The sequence below is a fragment of the Leuresthes tenuis genome, unplaced genomic scaffold, assembly GCF_036924035.1.
Source record: "Leuresthes tenuis unplaced genomic scaffold, fLeuTen1.0.hap1 SCAF_3, whole genome shotgun sequence".
Classification (NCBI taxonomy): Eukaryota; Metazoa; Chordata; class Actinopteri; order Atheriniformes; family Atherinopsidae; genus Leuresthes; species Leuresthes tenuis.
Window position 1 is genome coordinate 3,776,775 of NW_027325357.1, and position 21,281 is coordinate 3,798,055.

Consider the following 21,281-nt stretch of genomic DNA (forward strand, 5'->3'; position numbering starts at 1 on the left):
GATCCCACTCAAAGTCACGTGTAGAGATCCTGTTTACAGCTCTGCTCATAAACACCAGTTGGCCTCAAAAAAGAAAGTTCATAAACACCAGCTGTTGGTTAGAATCATGTTTATATGCTTACTTGGTGATATTAAGACATCCGTTTGCTGGAAGATAATAGAAAAATGTGATCTGCGTTGATAAAATGTCTCTTTGAAGTGAAACTTTGCATACATTAGATGGAGGTCCAAGCATAGCTGTGGAAAACCAAAGCTGGTTCTTTAGTTTCTTTATAAAACCATCATCGAACTGGCACTGGTTACCATCAGTCATTCAGTCAGTTAGCTGATAAATCTGACTTACTGATGGTCAGATCGTTATTTAGCTGAGTGAACTACTCATTTCGGGTTGTTATTCTGTCAGTAGTCTGGTTTCCATCAGTATTTCTTCATCCACATTTGTAATTAACATTGTAAAAGATAATTGTACTAATAAATTGGTTGGAAAACAGAGCTCTGATGCTTTTAAAGACCTCTTAACCTGCCAGGAAACTTTCTTATTGGAAACCAGTTAATCTTATTAAAAGCATAATAGTTGCGGGGGATGAAGGATCAACAGTTGTGCAATCTGAACACATTTTATATAATGTGTTAGTTTAGAAGCCGCTCTGATGAGAATTAGCACCTCCAAATCCGAGACCATGCTCCTCAGCAGGAAAAGGCCCTCTCTGGGTCGGGAATGAGATCCTTCCCCAAGTGGAAGAGTTCAAGAATCTCGGGGTCTTGTTCACAGTGAGGGACGAATGGAGCGGGAGATCATTAGCAGTGATGCTCTGCACCGACCTGTTGATGTGAAGAAGGAGCTGAGCCAGAAGGCGAAGCTCTCTATTTACTGGTCAGTCTACGTTCCCATCCTCACCGATGGTCCCGAGCTGTGGGGAGAGACCAAAAGAACGAGATCGCAGATATAAGCGGCCGAAATGGGTTTCCTCCGCAGGGTGTCTGGGCCTCCCTTAGAGATAGGGTGAGAAGCTCAGTCATCCGGGAGGGGCTCGGAGTAGAACCGCTGCTCCTCCTCAAGAGGAGCCAGATGAGGTGGCATCTGGTTAGGATGCCTCCTGGACGCCTCCCTGGTGAGGTGTTCAGGGCCCGTCCCACTGGGAGGAGACCCGGGGAAGACCCAGGACACGTTGGAGAGACTATGTCTCTCGGCTGGTCTGGGAACGCCTCGGGGTCCCCCTGGAAGAGCTGGAGGAAGTGGCCGGGGACAGGGACGCCTGGGCTTCTCTGCTCAAGCTGCTGCCCCCCCGACCCCCGGAGAAGTGGCAGATGATGGATGGAGTCATCTCTATCAGAGTAAAGGATGAAGTCCACCGAGAGAAGACGCTCCCTTTGGTTTAAGAGGTTTTTTAAAGGCTGGTTGAGATCTTAATGGGTGAAATTCTCTAATCATAAACCATCCTTTTTAATTTTTGAGAAGGAGCTCAAACAATACATTACAACAATTCTACATTCTATTAACAGAAACGCCATCAAAACCACTGAGCTATGCACTTTATATAACATTTTTATGAACTAATTTATCACTGTTTTGTATACTGTGACCCCCCCCCCCCCCCCCGGCATTGTTTTGTATTATGTTAATTTTCTGTGTTTTCACTAATTGTAACGTCTGACTTTTCAATAAAGTTTCCTTTATTTATTTATTTTTTTTAAATCGATACTCTCGGCTGAAAAATCGATACTTTATCGCTAAACAAGATATTGATATATATATATATATATATATTGTGGTATCGATAAAATCGCTCAGCCCTATTCATTAGTCAAGTCAGAAGGGTTACATCATCAATAAGATACATCTTTTCTAGTTTTGCATGAAGAAAATTCCACATTTACAAGATCTTCCTGTTTGTGTTCCTGCAGGTCAGTTTCAGGCCGGCCAGTTTCAGCCAGCTATCCGAGTTGCAGACCTCCTCCAGCACATCACGCAGATGAAATGTGGACAGGGCTATGGTTTTAAGGAGGAATACGAGGTGAATACACACACTCACACACACCGAGGATCATAACAAGAACAAAGGTAAACAGTAACTGACAACATTACACGATGTTCCTGGTAAGAAGGTCAAAGGTCGACAGCTACAGGACCCAGATAATAAAAGGCTCCTGTGAAGCCAGAATGTGTGAATGTGAATTATGTTATGATATAATTCGATATATATAGGTTTCACAAAAGCCGTGTCCAGGTTGTGTTTCTGCCTTATTATAGGGAGGGGCGTGCTGTGGCTGTCCTCCTGCCCTTAAACAGAAGCAACATTTCAGAAAGAAGCTGTGGTAGAAACTGTCATAATTACACGGATAAAAAGGTCAACATAAACCTGAGAGACGGACTGTTTTCACAATTGATTCAGCTGCTTGAGTTCAGATTAAGAAACGGATTCAGTTTGTTTCATCAGATTTCAGTTCTAGGTTCAATAAAATATTTCAGAATAGACTCAATGACTTTAGCCTGCTTGGTAATTGTATTCCTCTGCTGTGTTAGTGTGGTTCAGTGAGAGTAAAGGATTGTGGGATTGAATCAGGTTTTATGTTCTTCCCTCCCCTTCTCCTCTTTTCTGTCCTCTTCATCTGTTTTTCTGTTAGTTTTCTTTTCTGTTTCGATCACACTGAGCCCTGCTATCTCTCTGCTTTTTCTCTCCATTGGGCCTGACGGTTAGTTAATCACATAACATTTACATAATTATTCTTTGTTTATGGCCCTCTGTCATCGGCTCATTTTACTCATTTTAATCCTCATCATTCTCTGTCACCCGTTTTTTCTCTTAATCCTTTTTTTTTTTTGCTCTTCCTTCTGTCTCTAAAAATAAACCTTTAAAGGGCACAAGGAAGACTGTTTCTGTCCTCCTGCTTCAACCTCCCGCTCTCATGAGAGTGAATATTTTCTATCCCTGACTGCATGTGTGTAGAAAATTGTCCCCCCGTGATACTGTAAGTTATATTTTCATTTGCTTCCTGTCATTTGGGTTTAAACGCACCGATACGTTTCGGGGAGAAAGAAAATGTGATTTATTCTCCAGTGTGTGTGTGTGGGGGGGGGGCTGGTAGCCACCACCTGTCACTAACGGCAACTGATGAGACCTTCACTGTATAGTAATGAGGTCCAAGTTCGTGACGTCATGTGCAGCCTGACATTTTTAACGATTTACGTTGCATATTGTGAGACAAATTATCATCCCTGCAACAGCTGCTGTTAAAAACCCAAAAGCATATATATATATATATATATTTACCTTTAAGGTAATTTATTCAGGCTCAGAACTTAAAGTGTGCATTCCTCCTTGTCGAGCTGCTATAACTTAACATTTCTGACTCGGACCTCTGCTGAACTTTGTCCTGCAGCCTAAGAATTTACGTTTAAGTCATACTTAAGTCATGAACACTGTTCTTTCTGTATGTAAAGGAGAGAAATTACAGTCGATTGTCTTAATGTAGCAGCCTTCAATCAGGGGTGTTCACTTAGTCACTTCATCAGCTGTCATTGTTAATCTTCCAGACGTTTAACTCAGATGTTCTTACATGCATTCGTCTCAATTTGATGAGTGGCACCTGGAATTTAAACAACCAGGGGTGTTTTTCAAGCAGCTAAAAGGTTATTTGAACCCAGAGTCTTTCGCTTTTCCATTGATGTGAAGGTAAAAGGGTAGATTAGGTTAATTAGGTCAGCTGAGGTGCGTCACTGCCGTCCTGATCAGAGCTGCCCACACTGGCAGGAAACCTGGAAACCCACTTCAGCCGCTCCGATTGAAAATCTCTTCAGGTTACAGTTTTCTACAGAGTTCAGAGCATAACTGATGTGATGTTAATCAGAGATTAATGTTGTATGGCTCTGTTCTCACTGCTTTCGGTCCAAAGTCTGTCTCATTTCCTCGTCCACCGCAGCTCCGTCTTCACTGAAGCTGAATTTAAATGTTGTTTACACCTATCAACAGCTTCAAATGATCAGGTTTTGGAGACTAATGGGAGTATTAAACCTGGGATAACTGAGATGGAAAGGTGAAAAATAAAACCATGGGAATGCTTCTGCCCCATCAAGGTCATTTTAATGGATGATCTCCTGTAGAGTCCCGCTCAGTTTCTGGTTCCTGTTGTGGAAATGTGAGGCGGTGGATGAAAGAACTCCAGAAAATGTCACACAAAGACTTCACCCACTTTGCTCTGTTCACACACTTTGGGTCAGAAGACGAACATACATGGAAGGAAGGATTGTTGGCTGTTTTCTAACTACCGTATTTTCCGGAGTATAAGTTGCACTTTTTTTCTTAGTTTGGCTGATCCTGCGACTTATAGTCAGGTGCGATTTATATATCAAAATATATATAATTTAACATGTTTTTAAATGTTAATTCATACTGACTGACATGAACCAAGGAGTAAACACTCTGGGCTTGTGACAACTACACACTGCTCCTGTACCACTGAAACATCAACTTAAAGACAACCAGATTACAGATTGCAGATTACAAACTGCAGGTAGTAAAATATGCAGCAGAAAACAGTCATCGAGCAGCAGAAAGAAAGTTTGGAGCGAGTGAGAAGTTTGTGAGGGTCTGGCGAAAAGCATAGATTAATCTTACTGCAATGAAGGAAACAAAGGAAGCTAATCGCAGGCTGAAAGCAGGATGGCCAGAGCTGGAGGAACGAGTCCACAGGTGGGTGCTTGAGCAACGTGCTGCTGGTGCAGTTACGTCTCCACGCCCTGGTACTGGCCAAGGAGATGAATATAAATGACTTTGGAGGCGGGCCTTCATGGTGTTACTGCTTCATGCAGAAACTGCCGGCAGACTTCCAAGCCGAGGTCGACAGTTTCCGTGAAAGCAGGTAACTGAACACAACGAGTCACCGGATCATATGACCAACATGGAAGAGGTTTTGTGAAATAGATTTCTAAATAAATGCGACTTATATATGTGTTTTTCCTCTTCATGACGCATTTTTTGGCTGATGTGACTTATACTCCAGAGCGACTTATAGTCCGGAAAATACGGTACTTTTAAAAAAAAAAAGCACCTAGAAAAATACAACCATTATGAACAAATCAGGCACGAAAAGGAAAGACCTTGCATTGATGCACCTGTTGTAAAGGTCAGAATACAAGTGTAATGAGACCCTCGGGGAGGAAAAAAGGGAGGTTTGTTAATGAATTATGGTAAAAGCTTTTTTTCCTCTGCTGTCTGCAGCTAGTTTGGCTCCTTTGATGTCGAAGGTAACACGACTGCATTCAGCTCAGTGAGTGGCAGACAGGACAATGAACAGCGAGGCAGCTGACATGGAGGAGTGTGTGAGAGGAGAAATGAAGACGTTGTCTGAATGCATGTAGTATCGCGGTTACATACCCCCCCCCCCCGCACCACATATGGCGTCCTCTTGTCCCGGCGCTGTGTGTGACGTGACCTCCAGTGTTGAAACCCATTAACCTCACTAACATTGACAGCAGCCACATTGTCAACATTTTGCTCCCCAGTGGGAAAAGCACCTTTTCCATTTAAAGTCATTCCCAGCATTGCTATAAACCGGGCGAGTTGGACGAGTTAAGCAGCCACGGCGTCCAAGCTGCACGAGTTCACGCTCGTCCTTTAAAATCTGGGTTTCTGAGGAGGTTAAACCTTCATTTGTTTTAATGCTTTCCAGCATCTGTAAGTGTGAGATCAAATGTTTGTTTTTCTACAGTTTGACATGAGAGAGGAGCGAGTTCCAGATTGATTTCTTTGTATGAAATGTATCCATAACTAAGCACCCCCTCATCGGTGCTTTGTGTTTGTGGTCCACCCACTCCTCTCTGTGATTTTATATAGAATGTTAATAATCAGGGAAATTTGAATAAGAAGTTTCTAATGTTGTTCAGGCTGGAGGAGGGCAGCTAAGCACTTACTTAATGTGAATATGCACACGCATGCATAAGCCTCCCACAGCTGCCTCCCACCTGATATTCTGCCTGTTTTTGTAAATAAATGTACATGATGCAACAGAGGACTTATAGCTATAAGCGAACTGTAAATAAACACACACTCGGGCCCATATGCCACTTTAAAAGAATCAATTTTCTGCTTGACTGAGCGATAAGTTTAGTTGTCCGTTTTGCTGTCACTGTGCATTTGTGTGTGTGTGTATGTAGGTCATATCGCTGTCTGAAAGTGAAAGCTGTTGTCTGGCCTTCTTAAGCTCTTAATGGACTCAAAGCGGAGTGTTCACTTGTCTCTATGGGGAGAATTGTGTGTGTGTGAGAGTGACCTGGGTGTGTTACAGGGGTTGTTCTAAAATAGTTCAGCGTCCATATGGCAAGCTTTGAGATTTGGGGTTTGGTTGGTGAGCAGCAGCTTGTGTGGGACCTTATTCTCACATTTACACATCATCACGTTCACAACCTGGACCATTTTCTAATGATAATAAAGTAACGTTGTGTGCGTTGTCCGAGCGGCTGATTGATGGAAAACGATGCGGTACATGCACACACACACACACACACTTGAAAGTTTTGTCCTTGACGGGCTTGTGGCACAGGCCAGCACCGCAGCGGGGAGCGCGAACAATCTGCCTTCCCTCCTGCAACAAAGCACCAGCTGAATGTTCTCCTTCAGAGAAAAGCAGCTGAACAATAGCCGCATGCTTTGTGTCTTTCCTCCTTTTCCATTTCAAACATTATAATGTCATTTTGCTGCTTAACCTGGCCAAAGGCCTGACCCCACATGGACTGATGGATCTGGGATTTCTGCCATCAAACCAAATCTTTTTTGACTTCCGTGGTTTTTATGTGGAGCTTTATAGATTATACCCATATATTACGGTACGAGTCTGTTGTTGGATGTGATTTATGCCGCTGTTTGGACATGACTTTACGATGCTTGGATATGTTCCTCGCTTTAATCAAAGATGGGCACATTCCTCCCACAGTTGGATTTCTGCAGTGCTGAAATAAAAAGGATCTTGGCACAAAAATTTCAATCCTGACGGAGGATTTTCATGAGCTGACCTGTCGGCAGCAAGCCACACATAATATAAGATTTAAGGTTGAGACTTAATTATCATGTAGGTACACGAAATCACTCCTTTGCTTTTAACCCATCCAGGTTGGCACCTGTTGAACACACACACACACACAGGGTCACACACTCATGGAGACACTGGAGCGGTGGGCAGCCAATCCCAGCGCCCGGGCAGCATGGGCGTACGGTGCCTTGCTCAAGGGCACCTCAGCCACGGACTGCCAGTTCACCAATCTTTGAGCAGTGAGAGTGGGAATCGAACCGCCAACCTTCCGGTTTTTGGACGACCCACTCTCACCACATCCATAATAGATTAACGGGGTAATGAAAAGTCTCGCAGTTATGAGGCAACCTTCCAGTTGCTTCTGGTGAATTTCTCTCTTTCTGCATCAGCTGGCTAAAAGGAAACGTTGATTTCACAGCAAAGTCTGACTGGACTGTCAGTTTTTTAAGGCTTTGGTGACAACCGAGCTTCAGTTTTTGTTCAAAACAGGGGAGTCACAGCCTCTGTGGAGACCTGACTGTGGCGGCCATCTTGGTTTTGGTTTCCCTTTGTTAGTTTTTTTCTACTTTACAGCCGTTTTCTCCTAAAGTTTCTAAAAAGAAGCCGTGACGCGACACAAGTAGGAGACGTTTTTGGGCAAATGTTCAAAGAAAGGCAGACAAACGCACCATCTTTAGGCTTTTATTAACAACCTCACACTTTACACACTGGATTTATATTCAAAGGAATGCTTTTGCTGTTTTATTTTCCCTGGGATGCAATATTACAACCTCACCTGAAAGCACCAACATTTAAACTGAAAATCCTAACTTTTTGGGACAAAAAAAGCAGCTTTATACCATTATAATGAGACTTAAAGAAAGACCTTTGTTCGGGGTGGTATAAATTTATATTCATGTTGTATTCGTGTTACAGTTTCAACTTATGTCAGCCCATGTGTCACTGTTCGAGATCTGGGAATCAGACCATATGTGCATGCATATTTCTGTGTATCCGTGCCTCAATGTGTACCTATTTCTGTGTGTGTGTGTGTGTGTGTGTGTGTGTGTGTGTCTGTGCACATGCATGTGTGCATGTTTAGGCCCTGGCGGAGGGACAGACGGCACCTTGGGAAACGGCCAAGAAGGACGAGAACCGCAACAAGAACCGATATGGGAACATCATCGCATGTGAGTACTGCGCTGGCTTTGAGCGTCCCTGTTTTAATTTGTGCTGAATGTTATTCCCGTCTCGGGAAGGTTTGGTGTGGTTTAATTCAGTCTGGTTTGGTTTGGTTTAATTCAGTCTGGTTTGGTTTGGTTTAATTCAGTCTGGTTTGGTTTGGTTTAATTCAGTCTGGTTTGGTTTGGTTTAATTCAGTTACTTGGTTTGAACTCTGGTTGGTTGCACAGATTCATCTGATGACGGGAACATTGGTTGGTGAGCTGGGTTTCATTTTGAATGCTCAGTTTCACTGATTTGGTGAAATGTGAACTCTGGATTGGAATATATTTAAGAATATATAAGAATATTTAATCGCGGTTAATTGTCCATAGTTAACTCGCGATTAATCGTGATATAATTGCACTTTTTGTGTATGTTCTAAATGCACCTCAAAGGGAAAATGAATGCTCTCTTCAAGCTTCGCCATCAGCCGTGCGTTTTGCTGGCAAGTGATGGTTAAGATGCACATCGACGGTAACTTTTGTCTTGCCAAGAAAACTTTCTGGGAACATTGAACATAAACTTTCCGTTCAAAAGACCCTTTTTCTTCATAGATTTTAGCTTCCCGTCCACAAGATTAGGCTGCTGATTTCCCAAGCTGTCTTTCCTCGGGACGCAGATTCAAAGATTCAATATGTGCTCTTTTAAAAATGTTCCACAGACTGTGTTTCACTGCGTTGGAAGAATGTTTTCCACTAAAACAGAAAGCAGAGAAAACAGTTCCTTCACAGAAAACAGCCGCAGCATTTTGTAGTTTGCCGATAAGAATCACACTCTTATTCTTAACGGGATCGATGCCAACAATCTACTGAGATGAGTCACTGAAGTCTGTTTTCCTTTATGGTCTTTATTATCCGTTAGGTGCTTTAAATGGTTGGAAACTTTTACTTTTGTGTCCTCTTCATCCGCGACAGCCTTTTGCATTTGACAAAGATTCTTAATAATCCTCCATTTCTGGACAGACACACCGTGAACAGACTGAAACACGCCTGCTAGCTTAGCAACGCTAAGGCTTCAAAGCACCCATAATGCATCATTCCCCGGGGAAGTGATACACTGATGCACACGTCCTGTAATTGTCCCTCTGTCTCATAGGGGAAACATTGTGTAATACCGTCTTTTATTCTTCACTGTTTTCAGAAAAATTCAATTACATCCACCTCAAACGTGGCTGTTTTCTGATATAATTGCAGTAACAAAGCAAAATGTAACTCTACCTACTGAGTATTATTGTTTATGATGGAATAAAAGACTTTTTAAGCATGTTTTGTACATGTAAAGATGACATTGGGACTGTCACCTGCCCACATCGTTATAAGACAGCATTAAAGATCTTACATTTCTGTAAGTCTAATAGAGGAAAGCTTCGTTTGCAGAGGGATTTTATTTCAATCCTGCCTGATGATCAAAGCCTGCTGCCTCTATTTTATTCAGAGAGACTTTTGTCAAAATGAAGCTACGTTTTGGTGCAAAGACGGACTGCAGTAATGATATTCAGAGTGAGGTGCTGCATGTGGGATTAGGAGTGTGTGTGTGTCACCATTGGTGTGAATGTGACGGTGTGGGATATGTCAAACATTTTGCATGCTCCAGTGATGTCTGTGCTTGTTACCTTGCATGAGGCAACCTCAGCCCCCTATTAGGCAGGAAGAAGAGAGGCAGATTGTTTGGTTGAAGTTTATCAGGTGACTTCAGGTGCCTGTTTGCTGAAGTCGCTGCCCACTTTGATGCAGATGCACACACATGACCAGTATGGTCCAGATTATTAGATTTGTGTGCTTGCAGTTTATGGTGTGTGTGTGTGTGTGTGTGTGTGTGTGTGTGTGTGTGTGTGTGTTGGCATGCACAGAGCTGGTAGTGTGTACATATTTCATTACGAGGGTTTGGATGTCAGAGAAGAGACACTAACCTGAAGGCCTTAAAATGAAACACAGCGCTGGAATGAAATAGCCTGTCAAAGACTTGATAGCCAACAGGAATTATGATAAATTTGCTATTAGTACAAATCCTTTAATTACAAGAGCCCAGTAATGGAAACTGTCCATCTTGCTTGCAGTGACTGTACAAAGGCTCATTTTCTTGAGCAAATGTTTTAAAAGGCCCTGAGGGAACCGGCTTTGTCTTTATGAGACTCGCTGAAGCTAAAACTAAGAATATGGGGAAAAGGTTCTTCTGTCTTTTCCTTTTTTTTTAAGGTTGAACTTTATTTCACCCTTTGAAACAAAGAAATAGTCATTTCAACATATTATAACGGCTCGAAAATTGCTTCAGAGTTTCTCTGTTTGTAGGGTTAATGGCATCTATTCAGGGTGAAACAGAAGGCGATGCACAAAGTGCTCTGATTGATATCTTTATGTATAATTCCAGCGTCTTTGTCTTGTGCCGTTTCTCTTCTTTGATGTGTAGCTGTTAGATATCATGTAAACGCACTCGTTTTTATTATAAGCCAAAACAGTCCATTTCAGTTAAGGTTTAGCTGTTGGCTAAATGGAAAGAGATCTGCTTTGCCCCACTTCCTCCCCCAACAGAGGCCTCTTTGCAGGCTGATATGATGATTATATGTTCTTCCACTGTTGTTCGTCCGAGTTAACTGTGCAAAATAAACTTAAATCATGTGAAATAAAGCACATTATTGAGCTTAAGGACAATATAAACAGTTATAAACGGTATAATTCCCGGGTTTATTGAGATAATTATTTAAAGTCAGGGATGCGTCCTTGGTAGGATGGATCGTGCTGAGTCACTTCCTTCTTTGGCCTGGAAAGAGTCCAACAAGACGGCATAGGTCACCACGGCGGGCCCTCTATCGCTAAGGCTACCTTCACATGTCACATGTGGCCCAAATCTGATTTTTCCATGACAGTGTGAACAGCACAAGTCACACTGGATCCACATTTTTTGCAATGCGACCTCAGTCTGTACGGTCAGACCTTTAAAAAGACTTTGAACAGGTCAGATCAGAGCTGACTCGCGTGAGCAAAATGCTATTTGGGCCACATTTGACACGCGTTGATGTTCCTTGATGGAACACAAAGCTAACAACTATGCTAACTATGCTAACAACTTTACGGTGACAACAAACAAGCAGAAAGTGGGGATCTCGATCCATCCTCCGCCTGCACAGTGTTCAACGTGCAGAACTCTGAGGGTCTTCACATTGGAACAGTTCTTTGGTGAGATTTGATGATGGAGCATCCAAGGAACACAGCTTTTAAGGGTCCATCTTTAGTAATGGTTCATTTGCAGTTGACATGAACCATTCTGGTTCCTCCCATTACTCCCCAGGGTTCATAACTTTGAATCCGTCTTCCCTACGAAAGTAACCGATTTGTCTGGCAGCGTGACATGAAACTGTGAAACCTCCAGTGTCAATGGAGGGTAACCCCTTCCCTTTAATAAATCAGTGAGAGTGAAGCGAATATCAGACTGAAGCTGCAGAGGGCAGCAGGTTGACAATTAAATGTGACATCAGGAAACTTCACAGCTGAACGTATCAGAATCTAAAGCAGCAGAATCAAGTTATTACACCTTGATGCCAACAGCCGTCTGCTCTAAAAAACAACATATTCCCTCTTTAAAGTTATTGTAAGTATCTATTTCTCTTCTAGTTTTGATAAATTATGTTATATTCCCTGAGGATGAACCATTTACATTCATTAATGGAAGGTTTACGTGAGAAAACGTCCAAATTTGTGCGTTCATCATAAAAGGTGTTTGTGTTTACAAAGAAGTAAATGGAGGGATCAGTGGTTTTAGGGTATATCTTTGAGAAATGGAGGTTGTTACATAATGCCAGGACAGGCAGCAGCAGATGAATCTAACTCGCCAAAAAAGTGAAACCATGAAAAGGCAAAGATAAAGGTTGGTGTGGCTTGTTTTACCAGGTGAAAGTCATAGATTAAGAGCAAAGATCTCGCAGTGAATTGTTAGTATTTCCCTCTGCAGGTAGTTTAGCCTACAGATGGTGAGGGTGAGTGGCGTTTAAGATGTTTATCTTCAACTTGACCACACAAACTAACTGGCTATCTTTGTCTTTAACTTAATTTAAGGCTGACATAAATCTGGATAAGATAAAACAACACAGTATGAAACATTAACTGTAGACCTACACCACATATAAAGCATGATCTGCTCACCTACTCCCCACCTCAGTCTTTATTACTGATAAATTTAATAAAGTACCAGAAATATATTCTCTGGATTCTGAAAAAACGGAGAGAAACTGAGACGGGCCGCCTCAAAAGTCACCGCAAGCCGGTTTAACGCGTAAGTCTCACAGAAGAAGAGGTTCAAAGAAATCTATGTTTGTTGGTTAAAGTCTAGCTCTTCACATCCAAAGTGAATCTGGACTGCTTCTGGTTACAGAACCTCCAGCCCGAGCAAATGCTCTCTGAGCCTCAGCAGATCACCATGAAGGGACCTGAATGTGCGGCCGGGCTTTGTGAGATTTAAACAAACACGAGTTCCAAACCTATAAATCCCCTCAGAAGCAGCCATGATGGCCGCTCTACCCATGTGAGGGCTTTCAGTATTTATGATTTTCCAGTGGCACTCATCTTTCTCCCCTCCTCACACGCAGTAATACAAACTTTTACCACCTCTCGCCCCCCCCTCCGTCTCTCTCTGGAACAGTTTGCAAAGGGCTGATTCGAGTTGAAGTGTTAACACACTCTTCCTCCGGCCATCTGCCAAACACGAGCGCTTGATGCCATGTTTGAAATCCCCTCAGCTCACTGAATAAATGTTAATCTGCGAGCCTCCTGTCCTCAACGCTTCCCCTCCTCTCCCAGCTTTCTTTTCTTCCCACTCACTTTTTGTTTTCTTTCCTCTGCTGGAAAGAAACAGACCTCTTTTTTTAAATGTTTCTCACCTGCCTACTCTTTTTACTTTTCCTTCAGATTTCTTTCCAACATTTAACCTCTTTGCGTCCTTCTCGTCTTTTCTCACCTTTCTTTTCTTCCTCTTCCTCCTTTCTCTTCATCTGTTCATCCTCTCAGATTGCCTCTGACAGTTTATGGGCCGAGGCAAAGCGCAGTGGTGTTTCCTCATTACAGGCATCTGTCTGCTTCCATTTCCTCCTCCCCTTCCCGTCCGTGCTGCTTTGTGTTTTTCCTTCTCGGCCCTCCATCAGAGAACAACCTTCCCATATGGTCATTTATAATTCAACAGAGGCATTCCTTCAGAATTAAATAGATTCATTGCAAAGATTTTACATAACTGCCTGAGCATTGCTGTTTGTGTGTTTGTGCAGCTATCATACCGAGTCCAATTTGAGTTTTAGTCCTTGAGAGCAAGAACATTTCTGAGGGCACTTTGTCCAGTGTTCACTCTCTGGAAAGCCAGTTTTAGGTTTATTTAATTGGATAAAAACAGGGTGAGACATTAGGTTGTCCAGACATATCGATCACCGTAAACGGATAAAAACAGATGAAAGTGTCACACACTTAAGCGCCGTACGCATTTCTCTTTAGGCATATTTCAGGGTTCAGGCCTTCTTGATCAGTAATCTCATCAACTGTGTGGTGTATTTGTCTGGTTGTGGATCCAAGGGTGGATCCTTTTATGAAACGAAATCCTTTTTAGGAAACTGATTTTACTTACTTACTTTAAAAAGTCCCTGTTACAAATCTTGGAAAGTCGAGGTCTTTGTTGGCTTTATATTGGAAAAAGTGAAGCACGAAGGGATTCCTCGAATAACTCGATTACAAAAAGTCCTCGATGTAAATTATCAGCTTCGATGCTTCGTTTAACTCCCACCAACATGTTCCGCTCAGCGGTCGCCCTGTTTTACACGGACAGTTATTACTGTATTACTGCACGTTTGTAGCAGAGAATCAGAGAAAAAGAGTAAAAATGTCTGAAATGTTTTGGAGCATTTCAGAGAAAAGAAAAGAGAAAATACTGAACAATGTGTCTGTTGTAAAAGTCAGTTAGCTTAGCGCAATAGCACAACATCAATGCTACAGCAGAAAGCAGCCAGTTCACATATCGAGTCCACTGAGTGGAACAAACACAAGGGAACATTTCACGTTAGCATTTTAACGGAAATCAGTCGGCTTGTTAGCTGAGAAGGAAGCTAGCGGAGAACAGAAGGAAGCTAGCAGAGAACAGAAGGAAGCTAGCAGAGAACAAAAGGAAGCTAGCAGAGAACAGAGGGAAGCTAGCAGAGAACAGAAGTATGCTAGCAGAGAACAGAGGGAAGCTAGCAGAGAACCGAAGGGAGCTGAGGGAACTTGTGTTTATTGTGTTGGACAAATAGTGGCTAATTTCTGTTGAAATGTCACCAGAACTGCCCGCCAGCACAAGCACAGCATCATATCGTCCTTAATGTGCCTCTGCCAATCAGAGCAGCTTCAGCCTGTAAACTGTTAATGTGAAACTAATATTCTGAGTCACATCAAAGTCCAACCAGAATAAAAACAGCTCATTTTATCAGACCGTGTTGTATCTGTAACATCAGAGACTGCTGGTTAACTGCTGTTATTCTGAGTCACTGTGTTGTCTGATAACTAACAATAAAACCGGAAATAAGAGGCTTTATTAGGATTTTAGCTGCATTAAAATACGGTTCATGAAAGCAGAGACGGGAGGAGAGAAGCTAACAGATGTTAACACAGCTGGATGTTAGCTGGAAAGCTAATACCTGCTGTTCTATAGTCCTGTTATCAATATCAGGAGGAGGAATGTTTCAGGAAAATACGTTTTTTGGCCTCATCACCCATCCCTGATTGTGGCTATTTGTAAAAGCTAGTTTAAAAAAATATAAGTTATTATTTGATGGAATAATCATTTGCTGATGAAATAAAAGATCCGGTTAAATCTCCTCAGGATAGAATTTTAATCTGAATTCTTCATTTTTCACCTGTTAAAGTATCGGTGGGCAACATGATGTCCCCGATGTTTGGTGTGTTTGAAGCCAAGAAATATATCCGTCCTCTCTGATTTCATCCAATAAATAACACGCAGTCATAAGTTTAACTCTTGTGTTTATTTGATGTAACATTCATAAAGAGTCTCTCTAACCTGCTCCTTCGTACTGATTTGCTTATTGATCCCTCACACGGCCTCGGAAACAATCAAACAGTTCCGTTATTGAGTGGATTGAGTTTCCTACGTTCAGGCGGTCTGTTGTCTTAATGTTCTTTAACTCTGATGAGTTTAGCTTTTCTGCTTAGGACAATGTGCCCTCACAAATATAGATAAACGCACATTTCTATTCCACGCTTGTGCTGTACTTTTGCCCCTGAGAGGAGATAAATGGAAACTCAGAAAATCTCATGGACTTCAGGAAATTACTTGGATGGAGCTTATTATTAGTGCTATTTAGTGTTTGAAAAGCAGTTATATATCCGTTTGTCAGGCCGGCCTCCCTCTCAATCTTTTCCTCTTTTTTCCTCCACGGTTCTCATCCACCTCTCGTTATGTTTACAGATTCATGTTAGATTTGGCCGTGAAAGAAAACTAAAAATGATTTAATTTGATATAGAAATTCTTGGGTTTTCAGAAGCTTTGTGACATGAGGGCATAGGCAGGCTTATACTTTGTGCCTCTTACCTTCTGTCCTTCATCTTTCCTTTTATACTACATTAGTGCTTGAAAAGAGGGACATTGGACTTCTTTTCTTGATTCTTGAGGATGTTTCACCTCAGAACTTCTGGGACCACTAGAACCTGGATGATGGCTTCTCTGCCTGGTTTCTATCATTCACTCCTGCCTCTCTCCAGCCTTCGTGTGTTTTCCTCTTCTTCTCTACTTCCTCTCTTCTCCATCTCTTTACTTTCCCTAATCTGTTCTGGTGTTCGGGTCAGTGAGAATCCCTCCACAAGCCTTCAGTCTTACTTTTTTACTGCCCTAATCAGATTCTGCTCTCACTTCTTGTTGCTTCTCACTGCAGAAGAGGTTATGTGAACGAGTGTGTGCAAGAGGCAAGAATATAGCTCGTGTTTAGCCACATTCGGACCGAGACGTCCTAAGAACTGTCCACCTCGAATTTAGTTCTAAGACCTGTCCTTCTCCAGGGGAACCGTTTCATTTTGCATTCACATGAGTCGGGGACCTCGACAGGGACTGATGTGACGCAGCCGTCTGCGACAGACGTGTTACTTTAGCGCCACTCAGCAACAGAACAGAACCCTGGAAAAGTAAGGAGAGAAGAAAACAACAGCACCAAGAAGCTAACATGGAGAGTGAGGAGGCCACTGTGTTCACGGTCTGCATGACGGTGATATTAATCATGGACGATCACATCAGGCGTCTAAGATGGAGGCTGGAAGAGCGCACAGCGAGAGTCAGGAGACGGAGAATCCAGCAGCGGGCGATACTTCTTCCTTTCATGGAGGAAAGAAGGAGAGCAGAGCGCCGCAGACAAAGGAGACGAAGTTTAACTTATTAAACAGGCGCCGGTTGTGTCCGTGTCGTATGAGTAAACATTTCAGACAAAGGGCGGAGCTACCAGCCACCAAACACCTACGTCATATGTGTTCCTGTGGAACCCAGAAAAGACCCTGAAGGAGCTAAAATGGTTCCAGGAACTGAGGGCAACGGTCCCTAGTTCCTGTAAGTCCGAATGCACGAAAAAAACGGCCGATTCCTGAAAAGGTTCCAGGAACTGCAAAAGGTTCCTTCAGTGGGAAGCGCCTCATGAGAGTGTGTGAACCAAATGAAGCAATGAGGAAGGATGCAACCTGTGTGTGAAACTGTTCATTTTACATGCAGCTGTACACAGTGAGCCTCCTCTCATCCACTCTGACTCTGATTCGCAACACGTCTGCTGAGCTGCTCTGAAGTCAGAACGTCAACAACTCCTCTGAAGTGTTTGACCAAAGAACCACAACAAATATTAGCATCTCCCAAGCTGTCACACGCTCACGCACACACTGATGAATAAACACAGTCTGTACGGGCATGAGGGCACATACAAATCCAGTGAATCACAAAGTCCTACCTGCAGACAGAGCACAGCCGTCCACTTTGAGCCTGATTACTTGCAGCAGTGCCGCAGCTTTTTTCCACCCACAGACTCGCTCTGAAATGGGTTTTTTTTGGGAAATATTGTCATTTAAAATAATCTGTTACTAATTAATTGAATGGGGCTTATATGGTGTAACAGATGGTGCTTTGTGAGAGCAGGAGACCTAACCAGATTTAAGTAAATCTAGCGTGCTCTTGAACAAAGTGGCGTTTTTTGTTTTTTCTAGCCAGAAGTAACCACGGGTATTAGAATGCTGCTTAATAATAACCTCCATTTATCCCAAAGGATTTTGTAACCCAGCTCCAGGGAGCTGTTCCCGTTCAGCTACAAGAGCATCAGCGAGTCCGCCCACTGATGACGGGTGTTAAGGCCCGGCTTGCAGTTGGCGTTACAGTTTATCCCAAAGCTGTTGCACTGGGATAAAAGAAATGTCTGTGTTTCGAGTTCATACCACACGAGAAAAGCCAATTTTTTATGCACGGACGCATTATGAGCACGAAAAAGAAAGGACGGGGTCCTTCCAAACTGCTGGCCCAGTTGGAAGTGCATTCTAAGTGTATTTTATGACATACAGTTCTCTGTCAGGAAGGGTTTGGTGCTGTGGAAATGCATCAAACACACAGCCAAAGTCATGGAGCCCATCTGTTATCTGCTGCAGTGGAGCTGCCAGTGATGGTGCTATTATTTAACTGTATATTCACTCGTATAAGAACAGATCTTTGAACAGAACAGTTGTTGGTATTGTTGGCAGAGACAGAAAAAGTACACAATCCAGTCGGTTTTTGTACATAAAGAGAAAGAAGCGACAGGTCGACCACCTGCCTAAAGTCTGAGAATAAAGCCGCTCGCACCAGTTATTGATGCCTGAAACATTCAGCAAACATCATCTGAGACTTAAATAATTCAAGAAAATGTGTCGCTGCTTCCCACCACTTCCCAGTTCTGCTTCTTCCATATTGATTGGTCTCCTTCAGATAAAATGACAGCAGAAACAAAACTCCTCCCATTATCTGGTCCGCTGGCCTCGGCAGCAGCTGATCCACTCATGATGAAGGGATTTCAGCTCCCAGCAGGGGGGCTGCACACAGATAATGGTGATAATGAGGCTGATTTTTAACGTCAGCGGTGCTATTATTGATACCGTTGATGATGATTGCTGTTAATCATCGTTCCTCTTCGGGGGGGGGGTGACAGTGACTTTGATGCTGATTTTTAACAACAGTTGTTCTTAAAAAAGAAAAAAAGATGGTTGTGTGACGGAGGGAGATGATGGAGTAACGACTTGAAACATTATTCTGTTTTGATTAGAAGGTGGGGGAGCGTCAGCAGTTAAGTTTCATTGTTGTAAAACCTCGGGGGGGTTCACAGTTTGATGTTCGCTCATAAGTAGTAATGATGAGCAGAGTGGGATAATTGATTGTTGATGAATCAATCAGAATTAATAAGCTGCACTGCTGTCAAGACAATTATAGGATACCCACCAAAGTGAGTTTTTCACTCTTTTAAGCCACACATTCAGCTCCGTAACGGTCCTGGAAACAGGGCCTTAAAAAGTCTTAAAAGCATTGAATTTATGAATTTGGAAATAATACCTTAAAAAGACTTGAAAATGTCTTCAATTTGTATATATGGGTCCTAAAACTTGTGCAATATGTAACTTCTCCATATCACATTCTCCTCAAAAGCTTCGTTTGTCACCCACTTATTTTGATTAAATAACGTAATAAAGAGCGGTGGAACCAATGATTGAGAACGCAGCAACAAGCAACAAGCCAAGCAGAAGCGCAACACAAGAAGTTTGTTTTAACGTTAGTTTACCCATTTCATTTTTTATGGGGGAATGTAAATTTAACGACGCTTGGCGAGAAATGCAAGCATTTTGTCACTGGTTAAAATCGGTGGACAACAATGTATTCCAAGTTTTTTGCACTGTATGAAAAAAACATTCAGCTTGGTACCATGAAGGCCTTAGAGTCTCATGCCAAGTCGTCCAAGCACATCAAGTCAACCAAAGGGAAGAATCAAACTCCTATCATCGGAGTATTTCAACCCGCTAACGTTAGCCAGCTAGCTGTTAATGTGCCTGAGGCAGCTAACGTTAGCCAGCTAGCTGTTAATGTGCATGAAGCAGCTAACGTTAGCCAGCTAGCTGTTAATGTGCCTGAGGCAGCTAACGTTAGCCAGCTAGCTGTTAATGTGCATGAAGCAGCTAACGTTAGCCAGCTAGCTGTTAATGTGCCTGAGGCAGCTAACGTTAGCCAGCTAGCTGTTAATGTGCATGAAGCAGCTAACGTTAGCCAGCTAGCTGCTAGCGCTACAGCCCCCCCAGCTACGACCGCAACTAGAGTGGATCTGCGCAGCTTTTGTGTCCAGACCAACGATGAAAGTTGTAATGTTCAGGACTGTCTCTACTCCCCATATTCCCAGCATGGAATAAGTAGCTAGCTGATGTAACCAGTGTTAAAAAAAGAACTGAACTGTGTTACTCAAACTTTTGTGTGGCCTGCTGAAACTTTTCTTTTGTCCACATTTGTTTGAGAAATAAATTAACAAATTAAAAAAAGAATTCTTTGCCGGTAGGTCTGTGAAATAGGTATTACGTTTTAATATAAATGGTCTTAAAAAGACTTGAATTTGATTTGAAGAACCCTGTAGGAACCCTGTAGGAACCTGCATCCTCACCCGTTTCATGGTTAAATCAGGAGGAGGAGGCGAGTTTAGTAGTTTTCACCGACACTGTAGAGCTGAACGTGTGAACTGGATTCACGACATTTTAAAAAGTGTGCTTCAGATTTGCTTCGCTGTCACGTATCAAACGCATTTATAAAGCGGTAGAGGAGAGACTGAAGAGCCTTACAACCCATCACAATACCACTGCTGTACGGCAGCCTGCCAGACGCCGTGTCACTGATCAAAACATTAATCCTTCAACCGTGTTTTCATTGGTCGTGTTAGAGCATTCATACGCTGGCCTGTTTTAAAAAGAAATCACACTGAAGTTGTGTTGACTCCTAGCCATTCGACGGGACTTTTTGGTACATTTCCAGTGGTACCAAAGACACGATTGTGCTCTTTAAAGTCACAACGTAAAGCTGCAGAGTGACGACATCATGTGTTGTTTTTATGACTCCTTCGGACTAACGTTTGATGGACTCTTTTCATTTTCCTTCTTTATTTTGGTCACTTTATGTGGACCAACAGCCCTGCAGGGTTTCTTTAAATCGTAGAAGCTGCTGTTCTTTCCTCCTTCACCTCTTTCATCCGTCTCTCACTCCCTTTTTCTCCTGACAGCCTTCAAACAGCTGGAGACGGCTTATTTGGGTGTGTGTTTGTGTGTCGACAGCAGTCTGTGTTGTTTGACACATCAGCTGCAGGGAGCTCTGCTCTTAATAGGCTATTACACACCATAACACCCTCCAACACACCGCGCTTCCAACTCTGAAACGTATTATTTCAACAAAAAACAACTGGAGTAAAATAAAAAAGGTCTTCTTTACCATGTGAGCTAAAGATTTAAACACACATGCTCAGTACTCGCTCTCAGTCACATGCTATTAAATTTTCTAATGCCTTGAGCGGGCCTGCCAGCGGAGTGCATGCCATGAGTGAGCTGAGCTCCACAGGGAGTTAACTGATTTAGTATATCTGTGACAGACACAATCCCTGCTCAGTGGCCACTAACAGGAGGAGGAGATGAAATGAGGGTCAAGTCTGAAACATCTTGTTCAGCAGTTTGATCACGACTCTGAGCATCCTTTTATTCGTCTGTTAGAGAATATGAGGAGATTTAAAGTTCACAAAAAACACTCCAGTGATGGAAGGCAGTTTAAATAAAATGAGCCGTAGCGATCAGGCTAACACGGTTTGGTTTTAAACGCAGGGTTAGTGTGTCAGAAGCCGTTTTCACCCATAAACCGGAGTCCTGAAATGGAAGATTTTCCACTCGGGTGGAAGGTAAAACATCTCCAGAACTTCAGCCAATGAGACAAAATGGCATGTTAGCGTGTTAGCATGTTAGCATGTGTGTGTGATGAGCCATTGTTGATATGTGCAGATACATGCAGGACTCATCAGGTATTCC

The 21,281-nt window shown here is 42.7% G+C and overlaps 1 protein-coding gene across 9 annotated transcripts in view; it reads left to right on the forward strand.

Moving 5' to 3' along the window:
- ptprt (protein tyrosine phosphatase receptor type T) overlaps positions 1 to 21,281 on the forward strand; it is a 348,700-nt gene that overhangs the window by 293,447 nt on the left and 33,972 nt on the right. For all 9 annotated transcript variants that reach the window (XM_072381466.1, XM_072381458.1, XM_072381459.1 and 6 more), the window contains 2 exons: positions 1,906 to 2,015; positions 8,108 to 8,195. In XM_072381466.1, the coding sequence (XP_072237567.1) occupies positions 1,906 to 2,015; positions 8,108 to 8,195 (198 nt within the window). The remainder of the gene's footprint in view (positions 1 to 1,905; positions 2,016 to 8,107; positions 8,196 to 21,281) is intronic.